The sequence below is a fragment of the Eublepharis macularius genome, chromosome 6 (genome assembly GCF_028583425.1).
Source record: "Eublepharis macularius isolate TG4126 chromosome 6, MPM_Emac_v1.0, whole genome shotgun sequence".
Lineage (NCBI taxonomy): Eukaryota > Metazoa > Chordata > Lepidosauria > Squamata > Eublepharidae > Eublepharis > Eublepharis macularius.
Genome location: NC_072795.1, coordinates 35389781 through 35404413, shown reverse-complemented (window position 1 = coordinate 35404413; position 14633 = coordinate 35389781). Strand labels below are relative to the sequence as shown.

At 39.3% G+C, this 14633-nt stretch overlaps 2 protein-coding genes across 3 annotated transcripts in view; one reads left to right on the top strand and one right to left on the bottom strand.

Annotated features, from left to right (window-relative positions):
- MED12L (mediator complex subunit 12L) overlaps positions 1–14633 on the top strand; it is a 283186-nt gene that overhangs the window by 93003 nt on the left and 175550 nt on the right. The gene's annotated exons all lie outside the window — the stretch shown is intronic.
- Positions 1953–14203, bottom strand: P2RY14 (purinergic receptor P2Y14). 2 transcript variants are annotated; one of them, XM_054983841.1, is made up of 3 exons: positions 14134–14203; positions 6478–7474; positions 1953–2620 (listed from the first exon to the last, which is right to left on the bottom strand). In XM_054983841.1, exons 2-3 carry the CDS (start codon positions 7452–7454, stop codon positions 2593–2595), a joined length of 1005 nt encoding a protein of 334 aa, XP_054839816.1. In that variant the 5' UTR covers positions 7455–7474; positions 14134–14203; the 3' UTR covers positions 1953–2592. The 2 variants fall into 2 exon arrangements, with proteins under 2 accessions (XP_054839816.1, XP_054839815.1); XM_054983840.1 differs by lacking the exon at positions 1953–2620 and having other exon boundaries at positions 4878–7474.

Here is a 14633-nt window from a genome sequence, read left to right as displayed (position 1 = left end):
CCCAGGTATACCATTGACTTCCTGTTTCTTCCTTAACATTGTGGTGGGCTTTGCCTTCACTTGAGAGGTAATTGCTTCTCCGCTTGACTCTTGGCCAGCACGTTCAACAAGACTGTAGCCACCTCCTAACACACTCATAACTTCCCCCACCAATTGTTGCTGAATCTGTCGGATCAACTTTAAACTTAATAGTGTGCTATATCTGAATATGATAGTTCTGTTTTACTATTTTGGCAGGAGGGGATTTCAGGAGTGGTGCTGGGGTGGAAGAGAAGTGATGGGAAGTAGCTTGATGAGGTTAGTGGCTATAGTTACTCCTCTGCTTTTGAAAAGCACTCAAATAAGGATGGTGGAAAACCACAATAGAAGGCTGAGTACCAGCAATAATGAACACTGATGACAACAAACCTTTACATATACAAACAGTATATTCAGTCAAAGGTCTATACAAAAAGTATATTCAGTCAAAGGTCGTAGTTATACAGTAAAAAGCAGTCAAATGAACAAGGCGAGTATCACTCAAAGTACCAATAAACAAGTTAAATACACATTCATTGTAAGCAATTAACATAAACGAAAGTTAAATAATGGACCAAAGCGCTATGTGTCTGTAAGCGCGGCAGGACTGAAAAGAGCTGTATTCCAGTGAATTCAAAAGGGGCGATGCCCAAATCAACACAAAAGTTTTTCAGTCCAGAGATCCAAGAGAATAGTGCCCCAGAAGACATGAAATAAGTCACCCCGCCCGACATTCAGGGCCAGCAGGTTCCTGATGTTTCCAACAGTCTTCCTCAGGGACGGATGAGTTTCACAATGCTGATGAGAACATATTGCATTAATATATGAACATAAATACTACATTTATGTGAAGTCAAAGTAAAATACACTCACCAGTAAAGATATTTACAATAGCACCAACAAGTCAAAGGTCCATAGTAGCACTAAGTCAAAGATCCGCAGTAGCAATCAAGCGCACCTGATGTACACGCCCAAAGTATTTAAGGGTGCCACCTAATAAGCCGTTTAAAGGGACATGCCAAATAATCAAACATCCCGTATGAGTATATCATAAGGAAAGGTCAATTTCGTTGTTAAGACCCCTGGGTTTTCAGGGGTCTTTTTAACGGGTCGCCTTGTTCATTTGACTTCTTTTTACTGTATAACTACAACCTTTGACTGAATATACTTTTTGTATAGACCTTTGACTGAATATACTGTTTGTATATGTATATGTAATGGTTTATTGTCGTCAGTGTTCATTATTGCCGGTATTCAGCCTTCTATTGTGGTTTTCCACCATCCTTATTTGTTTACTTTGAAGACGCCTCCTTTGTTGCTTCCCTATTGTTTGAAAAGCACTGGCATTAACCGGGAATCATGAAGAATTAAATACATGAACTAAAATATAGAAGAAAGCCATGATTAGTTAGCACACTAGACACCTATAGCCTGGTAATTAAAGTTCATGCAAGTAGAAGCCCAGTTTAACCAGCACATTGGATGTGTGCAACATTGCACAGATAAGTTTATTTTGCCTCATCAGCCTCAGTCTGGCCTGAGTCTGTGCTACTGGAGGAGAGCTGATCTCTGTGCTTGTGTTCCCTGGTCACCTGAAACTAGTTGACATGATGTTATTTTTCTATTTCATTTTATGTAGGCGTGGATGCTTAAATCTGTCTTGAATTCAGCTTGTGGAACCAGATTTTATTGGAAGGGAGGATGTGATCCCCCCCAAATAGTTGAAGCAAAGTGGAATAGTTTTCTAATGGAGAACCTCAGAAATGCACTTTTAGTTTGTTGCATAAGCGATTCTTTCATTTAAAATTAGTAAATGTAATTTTACACATGACTTTTGCTAAAAATATACATTTTATTCCATCTGATACAAATTCAAGTACATTAATGCATACTTTTTCACATTTGTATATATTTTGAATAACAAAGATCTGGAAACTAAGCAAAATATTCAGTGTATGGATATAAAATTCCTATAGGTAAACTGCAGATGTCCATTTTAGTTAAGTCTAATTTCAGCAGTGTGGTGAAAACACATAATGATTAAGTGGTTGGGCTATCAATCAGTGCTCTGCTGGTTCAAATCCCGCCACTGCCATGAGCTCAGTAAGTGCCATTGGGTAACCCTCTTCTCTAAGCTTCAGCTGTATTGTGGGAATAATAACAACACCAATGCCATTAACTACTCTGAGTGGGGCACTCCTCTGTCTAGAAGAGTGGTAGTGGTTAAGTGGTTGGACTGCGAATCAGCACTCTGCCAGTTCAACTCTCACTACTGTAGTGAGCTCTGTAGGTGGCTTTGGGTAAGCCACTCCTCTCAGCCCCAGCTCCCCAGCTGTATTGTGGAAATAATAACAACACTGACTTTGTTTGCTGCTCTGAGTGGGCACTCATCTGTCTGGAAGGACACTTGTTGTTTGTTGTAGCTATTGTAAGTGCAGTTATTTTTATTATTGCACAACAACTATGGCCATAGAAAATGTGTTCTTTCTAAACAATGTACTGCAATCCAATATACATTTCTGACATTTTCTGTGATCCAAAGAACACTGAGTTGTTTGACTTTTACTAGAGCGATTACTCTGTTTCTTGAACAATGTTGTCTCTTTTTGCATGGCAAACTCACTTTGAAAAATTAGTGCAGTTTCACAGGAGTTTGAGATATGGCTATTAAAAAGAGAGAAAACCTTTCTTAATAACTCTTCTGGACAGAATGCTGCTTTGAAGCCTGGCCACTTAAGCACTATGCTACAGCTGCTCTCTTAGTAGTTATGCTTATTCTCTGGAGCTTGCTGTCCTGCAGTAGTTCTTTGTGTCTCATGATGACAATAAATAAGCTGCTCAGCTGCTATCGTGATAGGTTTCCTATTGAAGCAATGGGAGTCTAGTGTTAAAATCTTTCATTATACTAAGAGCACATCCAGGTGTGCATAATTTCAAGAACTGGTGGTGCTGTTCTCCAAGTTTAATCCTATCAGTATAGGATATGTGCTGCTGACATCTAAGCCTAGGAGGACCACCTCAAGGTCAGTGCTAGCTATGCAGTCTGTAGGTTGACTTTTTTCAGAGATGTGTTGGGGGAAAAATATTTTTATTTATCCTGGGATATTTCCTAGCTATGTGCTCCTCATCACATGGTACTGTCTGATCATGCTTTTTACATTCAGCTTACACCAACGAAAAACTCATCCCTACTTATTTCTAAATTGGCATAAATTGTTTTAAAATGTATGAAACTGTTAGCATAGGATTCATTGGATGATGCTAAATGACATTGTCTGTACAGGTAAAAAGAGATCCTCTTCCCTCCCTAGGAAATCTCACTTATTTTTGCAGAAAAGAAGAGATAGCTAATGCATGACAGGAGAGGGAAGTAGATTGGACAATACAGAGTGGCAACAGTTAGTAAACAACATGGTAGAAGATACAAAGATGACATGATATTGGTGCATCAGAAGATGAACTTAAGTTGAATTATTTTGGTTGAGAGGAAGGGGCACAGAATGAAGTTAGAAGGTCAAAATATCAAAGGATTTTTTAAACAAAATGGTGTAGATACTTTAAAGTGAAACAGGAAGAACCACAGAACAAAAATCAATGAAAGGTATGAGAACAATAGTTAGAGGTGGAGACAAAGGGAGTCAATCCTGAAGATGAGCTGAAAAGGACATTGTAGACTAGCAGAAAGACAAGACAGAAGGGGCTAAATATATATGGATCTTAGCCCATAAGCATGAGAAGAATATGGTATGAAATATTAGAACCACCAAATGTGGAAAAAATGGTGGGGAGTTCTACACAATGAATAAAACAAAGTTGTTTTAAATGGAAGAGACCAAAATGGGAGAGACTTGTCTTTATAATCTTACTCAAAGCTCTCTAAGATGTTAGAAGAACCTTGAGACAGTCAGAATCAGCTAATGGAAGGTTTCCAGGTTAATGGGTTATAAGTGTGGTCGAGAAAAAGATAGATGGAAAGCTGCTAGCAGAGTCAGAAGAAAGATGCTTATGGGAAGTCCTGTTCTCCCCTGCCTCCACCCAAGTCACTTGGCATATGTTCTAAAGCAGCCTCCTCAGTTTTGTTCATCCTGTTGGTAGTTCTGGAATTTTGGCAAAGGCCAGTGGATGCCACCACAAAATGGCTGCCAAGGAAATGAGCCAATAATAAAATGGCTGCTGCGTGTGTGGAACAAATATCAAAACATCAGGTTACACACCAAGTATATTCTATAATAGAGGCAGCCCTGGCTAACTTTACAACGAGATGTGGGTGTGACTGCAGCCTTATTTTGGGGGTGGAAGCCTTTCTACTATCACCTCAGCCCATCCAGGAACTAAAGCACCTGACACTCCTAGTTAATCTTTAAACATAGTGCAGCAAGCCACATGTCCATTGGGATGGATCCAATGGAGCAATTTCACAGTCACGACTTCTTCCAAGGACTGCAACTTTTGTGGCTTCCCCTTTCCACAGCAGTCCCCAAATAGTTCATGAAAACCTGCTCCTAGGAGAGAGGGAGACTTCATGAGCAGGATTTTGGGGGGTGTTTTGGGCTGCAATGGGGGTGGGGCATGAGAATCTTGTGTGGACAGAAGCCATCGTATCCATGGAAATTTGCTGATAGCTCCAACCCAGTGCTTTAAAAACTTTGTATAAAGAGGGAAGGAGTGTTAGGGGCTCTGCCTCCTGGGCAGGTGTTAGAGTGTAGCAGTGAGGGGATGGCAGCAAGGGATAGTAGCCTGGGGTGCCATTTGCTTCTTAATGGGCATTCTCTGTAGAGTGACACACATGCAATAGTTTCCAGTGTTTTCTGAAGCGTCTCTTGCACTAAGGCCCCTGTGCGACCTGTAATTTACACATTGCTCCAGAAAACAATGCTTCATGCGCTCACCTCCCCCAGGTGCCTTCCCTGACCCTAATGGCCAGGTGAGGGGGGCAGGGGATTCCAGCCTCCCATGGGGAGATGGCAGCCCTAGACTATGGTCAAGCCAAGTGTTCCCAGCTGTGGCCTGCCTGGAATGAGTTCAGAGGTCAGCCAGTCAATCAGTTGGTAGGGAGCAATCTCTGAAATTCTTTTTATCATTTTCAATTCCATAACTTTTATTTTTGATCTTCAGGACCACCAGGCAACACATTGGTGGGAGCCACATTAAGGGGGGGGAGGTCACTGTTTAAAGGCAGTACTTGCAATACTACCACTTGTCACCCATAGCTCACAACTTAAACCATTCTAACACATCATCGATGACCAACAACTTCTACTGGATAAGGATATTTCTCTTTCGCAGGTGGTAGGCTTTTCCTCACTTACAGACAGATCCCAGACTTAGAACAAGTTCTTAACAACAACAAAGGACCACGTGACAGATACAACCCAGGACCTAAATCCTGCAACAAACCTAGATGCTGACTTTGTCCCCACAGTTAGGTAATTTTATTACCTGACCTAATAACATCAGTTACAACATCTTGGGCTCATATATTTGCACATCATCTGATTTAACATATGCTATCGTGTGTCAATAGTGCACTTCTAATAGCTAATTGTTATTAGTATGTTAGTCTTTTTGTGAAAGAAAAAATGAGCACAAATGTGGCATAAGAAACTGCAATATTTAGAAACCAGTGTGTGGACATTATAATCTTCCTGGACCTACTGTTGCATATCTGAAAGTCACTGTTCTATAAAAACTTAAAAGGGAATATACAATGTGAAAGTGCTGAATTTTATATTTCATCAGGAAATTAAATACTCTATGTCATCCTTGCTTAAACTAAGGCTCATTTCCTCATTCATGATAATTTCTAGTAACCCAATGGGTCCCGCTTTAATAACTGTTCTTAACATGTCAGATCATACCACAACCCCTTATTGGTGTCAAGTACTTCTCTCATGCTTCTAACAACTTCTTCCTTAATTAGTTTGTTCTTTACTCTATTGCCCTTCTGTTTATTTCTTCTGCATGAGAGAGAAGCTAGAACCTCTGACCTTTCTTTTTATATCACCTAAGTCATTCCAGTCTCTTACATAGAGAATCACACCTGATTTATGACACCAGGCCTTTCTTTACGCAACTCTCCCCTTTTCTCTCTCCCTTTCTGTCATTTTCTGGGTAAAAATGAGGCAAATGATTTTCGTTCCATCGCCGCTGAAGAAGTGAGCTCTGATGCATGAAAGCTCACTGTGGAATAAATGTTTTAGGTGCAACTGGACTTTTGTTCTGTAATACTGCAGCAGTGATTTTAGAACAGAGGACATGCAATGAGAGTAGAAAAACAGGCCAGGGTTAGGAGCATTGTTTAGTGGAGCCATGAGGTATGACCGCCCACTGAAATAAGCATTTGCAAATCTGCCCCAACACAACACATATTCTCTTAAACTAGTACAGCACTTCCCAGTCTCAACCGTGCATTTTGCTAACAATCCTTATGAAATAACAGTTTCACAAATTGCATTTGACCTTCTTGATCTAGAGTTTTCCAATTCCTCAGATGTCTTCAGCTTGAGGTGCAGTTTTTGGTACAGCCTTTCCTTGAAAGGCTGGCAGAGGAATATGTAAATAATAGGATCAAGGCAAACATTTGCAGCAGACAGTATAAGACTGAATTCCTTCATGTAGAACAGAGTTTTTTTTGACTGGCAGCTGTATTGTGTTGAAGTCTGACTTAATGTATATGGGATTCTGCCAATATGATATGGAACAAAACAGATGATAAATACAAGCATGATGGCGAAAATATTCCGACTGGTTTTTTTCCTTGTTAGAGTGGACTTCCTTTTGAATTTTCTGTGGGAAATGTATATTTTCCTTGCTATAGAGCTGTAGCAGACTATTAATAGAAAAAATACAGTCCAAAAAATTCCGAGGCAGATGTAGTTTGAAGCTGTGTGCCACTCTATTCCCAAGTTACTTTTGAGATTCATACACCTTCCTGCACTTTCTTTGGTGGGATTTTTATTGGTTAAGATCATATTGGGAACAGACACAAGAATTTGCAGTGCCCAGGCTAATAAGCAGACTATTTTACTGCAGCGAACACTGTGAACAGCGGTGATGTATGGAGGCTTCACAACTTTGTAGCATCTGTCAAAGCCTATGCATCCAAACAGTGTGATGCTGATATACATATTTAGGTAAAAAAGAACAGCTGAAAAACGGCAGACAATGACGTTGAGCTGCCAAGGGCCAATTTTTGCATCAGCAAGAATTTTGAATGGGAATGTTAAGCTCATGATGAGGTCAGCTATGACAATGTTCTTGAGGTAAACGACAAAGGTTGTCTTGCTAGGGATGTATAGGAAAACCCAGGCTGCGACTCCATTCAGAAGGATTCCTCCAATAAAGATGAAGCCATAGAAAACTGGAATGACTTGTTTGGTTATTATTTCGCTGTAGTTACAGTGATTTCCTAAGCTGGTATTGTTTGAATTCAACATTCTTAGTTCATTTTCAGTTCCTACAAGTAGAGAGAAAAATTCAATAAAATGAAGAATTGCTTTCTGTGTTTTATGTTTGTTTTAAGTTGGTAGCATATTTGCAGTAGCAGTTAATTAAAATATTCTAAAATATCAGTTCTGAGCATTGCAGCAAGTATATGTATAAATTGGAGCAAATATATTTACAGTGAATAATTTCCACAGGATTAATCCTTATGACCATTGATCAGCTTCCTAGGGAGAGAAACGTTTGTGCCTTCTCGGATAAATATATATGGTGAATGGCAGCTTAGATGCACTACAGCTAAGAGCCAGTTTGGTGTAGTGGTTAAGAGCGGCAGGACTCTAATTTGGAGACTCGGGTTTGATTCCCCACTCCTCTGCTTGAAGTCAGCTGGGTATCCTTGGGTCAGTCACAGTTCTTTCAGAGCTCTTTCAGCCCCACCCACCTTACAGGGTGATTGTTATGAGAATAACAACAAAACACTTTGTAAACCGCTCTGAGTTTTCCCAAAGGACGGTATATAAATTGAATGTTGTTGTTGTTGTTATTACAGCTGCATGACACATTAGGATGTCAAGATGGCATTACAAGATCAGCTTTATGCATGGGGTGCTTTATTGGGAGGCTCCAAGTCTTAGAATCCCTTCCTGACCAAAATTCAATTATTTTATAAATAGCAATACAAGATGCTTTCTCTCTTTTTCAACATTCTTTACACTTACTAATGTGTGGGAAATCTCTCTCTCTGTCTCTCTCAGTGAATTTCCAAAATGTCATGAATGTTGACATTCATATATAAATATTGACATCTGCAATCCCAAGTTAATTTGTAAATGTCAGTATTTATTAGCCTATGTACCCATTTCTCAGACTCTCACAGGCGAATGCTTATAGTCTTAGTTGAGGAAAGGTTGTGACTTACTGGTAGAACATACGTTTTGCAGGCCAAAAGTCCTAAATTTAGTCCTTTGGTTCTTCAGTTAATATGTTTCAGGTAGGAGAGTTCCAGGAAGGCCCTTTCTGTTTCTGAGCCTAGAGAGAGCCACTGCCAGAGTAAACAGTGCAGATGGGGGGGGGGATCTGTACTGTTGCTGCACTTCATATGACCATACGATATATTCCATACGATATATTGTCAGTAAATTTTGAAATGTCTCTGATTTTGGACATGTACAAAAGTTCCAGATGAATGTTATGATTCACAAATGTAGTCTTGATGTCTTCATGTGGGAATTGGTTCTTAGAAGAAACATGAACATGTTAAAGATTTTTTAAAAACCTTATTTAATATATCATTTAATCAGAATTTAAATAACTTTTTATGACAGAATGTGTGAGAATGAAAAAGGGATCAGGTACAAATTAGAGGAACAAAAACCGAATTGACCAGACTCTCACTCGCCTGCACACTTGTCCAGTACCAACAAGTATATTTGGGTGTTTGTGTGTGTGACAGTGCTCAGCTATTGAAGTGCTCCAGATTAGAAGACAGAATAGCTGGGATAAAATCCAAACAGGTTTTTGTGTTAATTGGCATGAAGATAACCATTGCAGTTACTAATGGAGCTACTGTTCTTATCAATGCTGAGTTGCTATCAGTAATTTCTCCTCCACCTCTTTTAACTGGAGTCTCCTCTAGGGATTCAGTTTCTACCTCTATAATTTGTATGTGTGTATGAATCCACCACTGAAAAAGGAACAGGAAAAGCAGCAGCAAGGTTTCACATGCAACTTTCACTTCTGTTGCTTATTTTGAGGGAGATGTGAAGACAGCTAGGAATGAGGAAGTTTGGTTTTTGAACCAGAGAAACACAAGAGATCTGGCAACACCATTTATATCAACGTCCTTGTTCCATCTAGTATTGCTGTCTGTAACATAATGCCAGCCTGATGTTATGTGGCTTCTCTAGCATTATAGATTGAGGTGAGGACAATCACATTATGTTGCATGTGTAGGTCAGATCAAAATGTGGTTCTTTGGACTTCAGCCTGTCACATTTGATTCCTGCTGCATGGCTGCTGTGAATATTATCTTATGCAAGAACTGTGAATCAAATCTAGCATTACAGTATATTGGAATATAGCTGAACAAGAGCTAGCATGGTGTAGTTTTGGATTAGGATCTGGGAGACTCAAGTGCAAAACTTTGCTCTAGCATGAAAGCTTGCTAGGTCACCTTGGGCCAGATGCTTAGTCTATTTCGTAGGGTGGTTGTGAAGGTAAATTCAAGAGAGAAGAACCATCTAATAAGTTGCTTTGGGTCCCCATTGGGGAGAAAGATGGGGTGTAAATGAAAATAAATAAAACAAACTATTGCCCAATTGAGGCCTTTGCTACTTATTCAAGAAACATGAAGCAGTTTCCTGTGGTTCTGTTTTGCAGTAGGATCGCATACGTGGGGTAGGGATGAGATAGGGCTCACTATATGAATTCAAAATTCATGACATGAAAATGCTTCAAAGGTAAAGTCCACATTTTGTTTGCAAGCTCAGTGTTTAAAGGACTTGCTGAAACAAGATACTAGTGTTCGAATGGGCTTCCTTAGAATCATACAGTTGTAGAGTTGGAAAGAGCTGTGTGGGTCATCTAGTCAAAACCTGGTCAAGGCAGGAAATTCAATGCTAGCATCACCCACAGATGGCTATCCAGCCTTTTATGAAGGCCATCAATGAGGTTGGATCTATTGAGTCATCAACAGAAGGTGTTGATGGTCACAGATCTTTCCCTCTTTCCACTCCTCCTCAGTGTTTTTTTCAGATCCGAGGAAAGTTCAAAGAGTTGCAGGACACATGTAGTCTATTGTGAACTTAGGAAGAGCCCTGCTAGATCAGACCAGTGGTTCATCTAGTCCAGCATCCTGTCTCACACAGTGGCCAACCAATTACTCTGGAGAGGGCCAACAACAGGACAAAGAATAGCCACTTAAGTTAGGAGAAGGCAGTGGGAGGGGGAAGTGGACAAAATTGCCCATTCTGCCTCTTCTATCAGCAGAACAGAGAGGAGAGGGAGATTCTGACCTCTTCCCCACTACAATCACCAAACCCACATGGTGTTAGAACATGTGAATCTCATAACCTCAGAAACAAACTTTTAGGGTTGGAGAGGGCTGCATGGAATGCGTGGAGAGAATATGGGAAAGATCCACGATCCTTGCATCTGTGGATTGTGGAACCAACCCATCGTGTTCTGATGTTAATTCTGTTTTTAGAGTTTTAATGCTGCTGCTTAGTTTTATTCAGCACTTTCAGTTGTGTGATACGTATTTATTTTAAACTAATTTGAGCACTGAGAATGAAGGAAAGTAGGAGATAAGTGTTTTAACTGAATAATTTTACCCAGGGGGACTTGTTATAGTACAGAACATCTTGCCCATATACTACAGAGCATCTTCAGTTATCTTGCTCATGGTTCCACAAAACCTGGAACTGATGTTGTACTGTAAGATCTGTAAGGGAGCTGAAATTATCTACATTGTCTAGTTTACTTCTACCTTGACTATGTTGTACCGGCTATATACTTTGTTTTGCCTGTTCACTTTGCTGGCATTCTTTTAAGGAATATCGACTTTGCCATTACTGAATAACTTGTGTAGATGAGACATAAAAAGTCTTAGTTGTAGAGACACAAGTTGGAATCTGTTTTTAGTAGCAATTTTCCTTCTTATTGAGCATGTCTATGAAATTACTGCACCTGGAGCTGTAGAATACCCATAATACTTTTTATTGACAATTTTGTTCATCTTTTAACCTCCTATGGAAGAATTTCTGATATGCTTGAGACTTTCCCCTCCCAGTTTTGTAATAAATTTCAGATAGCTTGCCCTCCTGACAAAAGTTCTCGTGGCAAGAACACACTGCTCACTTCCCCAAAATCCTGAAAACTGCTAATCTCTCAAGTGGACAAGGAGATACAGTTTGGGGAGTTAGTGATGCTTACTAAATTTAGTGAAATGTAATTTTGTAATCTAATTAGGACCTGCATTCCATGGAACTGCTGATTGGATTCAATCTTTTCCCAGAGAACTTCTCATCATCCGTCTGACCAAATTTAATAATGAGACTAGTTCTTGATGCTTAGATTTAAATTTAGTTTTAGAACCCAAAAGTACACAAAGAAAGTATCAGGTAGATAGCCGTGTTGGTCTGCAGCAGAACAGCAATATTTGAGTCCAGTAGCACCTTACAGACCAACAAGGTCCCCAGCGTATAAGCTTTTAAGAGTCACGTTTCCCCTATTAGATAACAAATAGAAATGGAGACCCTTGAGCCCTTATAACCCACTCTGGAGGTGGGAGGGCTGTTGCAAAGAAGGGAGTCAGGATGCAGAGTTAGAATGCAAAATACAATCAACTTGGTTAGAGCAGGGGAGAAATACTTGGGGGTAGGAAATGCAGAATATTAGCATATGTGGTAATAAGAACTTAATAAATTTATCTCAGGCACTTAAAGAACTATCACAGTGCAGGGTCAGAAATTGCTTTCCTCCAATGTCTGTCCTTAAGTCACTGTTGGGGGGGCGGAGTGAGCAAAAAGGAAGGAGGAGTGGGAAGAGAGACGGACAGTTCTTTCTGGCGTACTTTTATATCAAAGTTCACCAACTTTGATGGAAGATCTTCATATGGATTCCATGAAAAGGTGATAGATTGAATTTAAAAGGAATGTAATTATGGGAATTAGCTCCCTCCTTGTGTGTATGTTCTGATGATGACGGTAATTTCTTAATTCAAGGGCCATTTTGCAGTAGTGGCTTGGGGTGGTTTGGCATGTGTGTCACTTAAAAATCACACACCTTTCATTTTCACTTATCTTATAAAACTTGTTTTGTATTGATCTTAAAACCATTAGCGTACTAATCACCTGGATGCAAGTGTAATTTTAATGTGGTATCTTATTTAACTAGAGCCATAGAACAGTAATTCCTTCAATGTTCTGGCAATGGATGGAATCCACCTTCACCAGGCTGTGTTTCAAGGCTATGGAAGACAATTTTTTTTAGCATCAGAATTTGAAAAGTACTCTTGAATAACCAGTGCTATGTGATAGAACCAAGAACTGAAGAACAAAGAGGAGAAGATACGATATAATCCTAGTTTTGGAGATCAGAAAGCTAATGAGATTTTAGAAATATTATACCCAATTTCCTTGTGCTAATGGAAAGCAATGAAAATAGTTTCCCTTTAATTAAGGCATCCTCAAAGAGTTACTTTTCATCACTTGAGTCTTGAACATTTTAAAATTATGTGATTATGTTTTGTGTTTCTTTTGTTTGAGGAGTAAAACAAAGGAAAATCCAGACACGTGTAGAAAAAGTGGTGTTTAACAAAAAGAGATACATGACCTAATTAAGAAAAACCAAACTCAAACGATGGTTGCTGCTTTAGAAGTCTCTCTCTCTCTCTCCCCCCCCCTGTGTATAATGAAAGTACACCCACTGAATTCAGTAGAATTTACCTCTGAGTAAAATGTGTTTAGGATCTTGCTGTAAGTTTACAAACTACTTGTCACAAGTGAGATAGTATACTTCAGTGTGTTTCAAAACAGCTTGAATTCTTCTCCCCTTATAAGTTCAGAACACTTTATGATCCCCCTCAACCATCCAGTACCAATCATCTGATTCATAGATTAATGTGTAGAGAAGTTTGCAAGCAGTCATGTACATAATACAGCCCGCTGCTAATTGACAGAAACTGTGAACTGGGGTAGTACTGCAGAGCTGCACTGACAATGAGAGAACTAGAATGGGATCTCTTACTCTCATGAAGCCGCGTCCAGCCAAGAAACGTAAGAATGAAGCAGCAGCTCTTTGGGAACTACCCAAACTACATTGAGATGATGCCCCCCCCAATCCAATGCTGAGTGCCCGGTGCTTGGGTGCTTTCAGTCTTCCCAGTGTTTCATTGGTGAGTGAGAAAGGATCTACCTACCTGACGTTCCTGTCACTGTCTGGAGTTTACCTCTTTTCCAGGTTATAACCTTTAGCAGGATTGTGTCCTGTAATGTTACTAGAAGGTAGGTATGGAACATTTGTTAGCTGCCTGGAGCTTTCGCTGTCTTATCTATGGCTGTTGTCAGACTCCTAGTAGAACATGACAACCCTGATGTTAATTTTTAAAGAACTAAATTTCTACTCCTGCAAGTCTAATAGTTGTGCAAAGTATTAAAAAAGAATCACAAACATTTCTATTATGATCCTCTGGTACAAAACAATTTGCATTCTTGCTTGTTTTTTTAAAAAAAGCTGTTGTACATGTTGGTTATTTTGTTATTGTCAGTTTTTGAATCGAGCAGTTGTTAATGTTGATTCCATCTTGTACAATTATTATTAATAAATTAATAAATATTTTAAAAGCTGTTGCAAGGTTAAAGGAAATATTGATCTTATTTGAGATTCCCATTGCCCTTTTAGATTTTTGTTAAAAATTCAACTTTTTATCCCAATAAAGCTAGTGAATAAATTAATGTTTCGTTATGCAAAAAGATGATTTCAGCTGTAAAATATCCCTTCCCCCAAACCAGTAGATAGTATTATTTTAGGAGACTTGTTAGATTCCTGTTGCTAATTTAGGCAGAGAGAGAGAAACTTAAATGGAGAACTAAGAATCAGCACATTATGGCGAGCTTGTTAAAAGTTAAAAAAAAAGCTACAATGCTTATTTAAAATGTATCATTTACTTACCAGTAGATCATCTGGGAGCCTTTTGAGGTGTCAGGCACTGAATAAGCCTTCAAGTTCATGTAGAAGCAATGCTTGCTACTGTTCTTGTGTTGCCCTTTACAAATTTTGGCATTGCTACTTTAGCTACAAAACTGGACTTTTAAAAATCTGTTGTAAGTAGAATCTTACAGCTGCTATGTGTGGATTGTCAAACACTGCAACAGGCAACTCCCTTATACTTCCACAAGGGGCAGTTCTGAACTACTTGTGAGAGTGACAAATTTGCAGACCTTGGCAGAGGAATAAATGTCCTGAAGCTCAAATCATTTAAAAAAATGTTCCAAGAAAATAGAACCATAGCTATTATAGTAACTTGGGAAGTGTTCCGAAAAATGGTTCACAAGAGTTCAGCTGCTGTCATTTTGAGCTCTCTGGAAAATGTTATAAAGGTTTTGCAGGGGTGGGTGAGGAATCCTTAATAAATTTTCCTTGACCGTTCATGTAGCCAGGTGGCCCCTGAT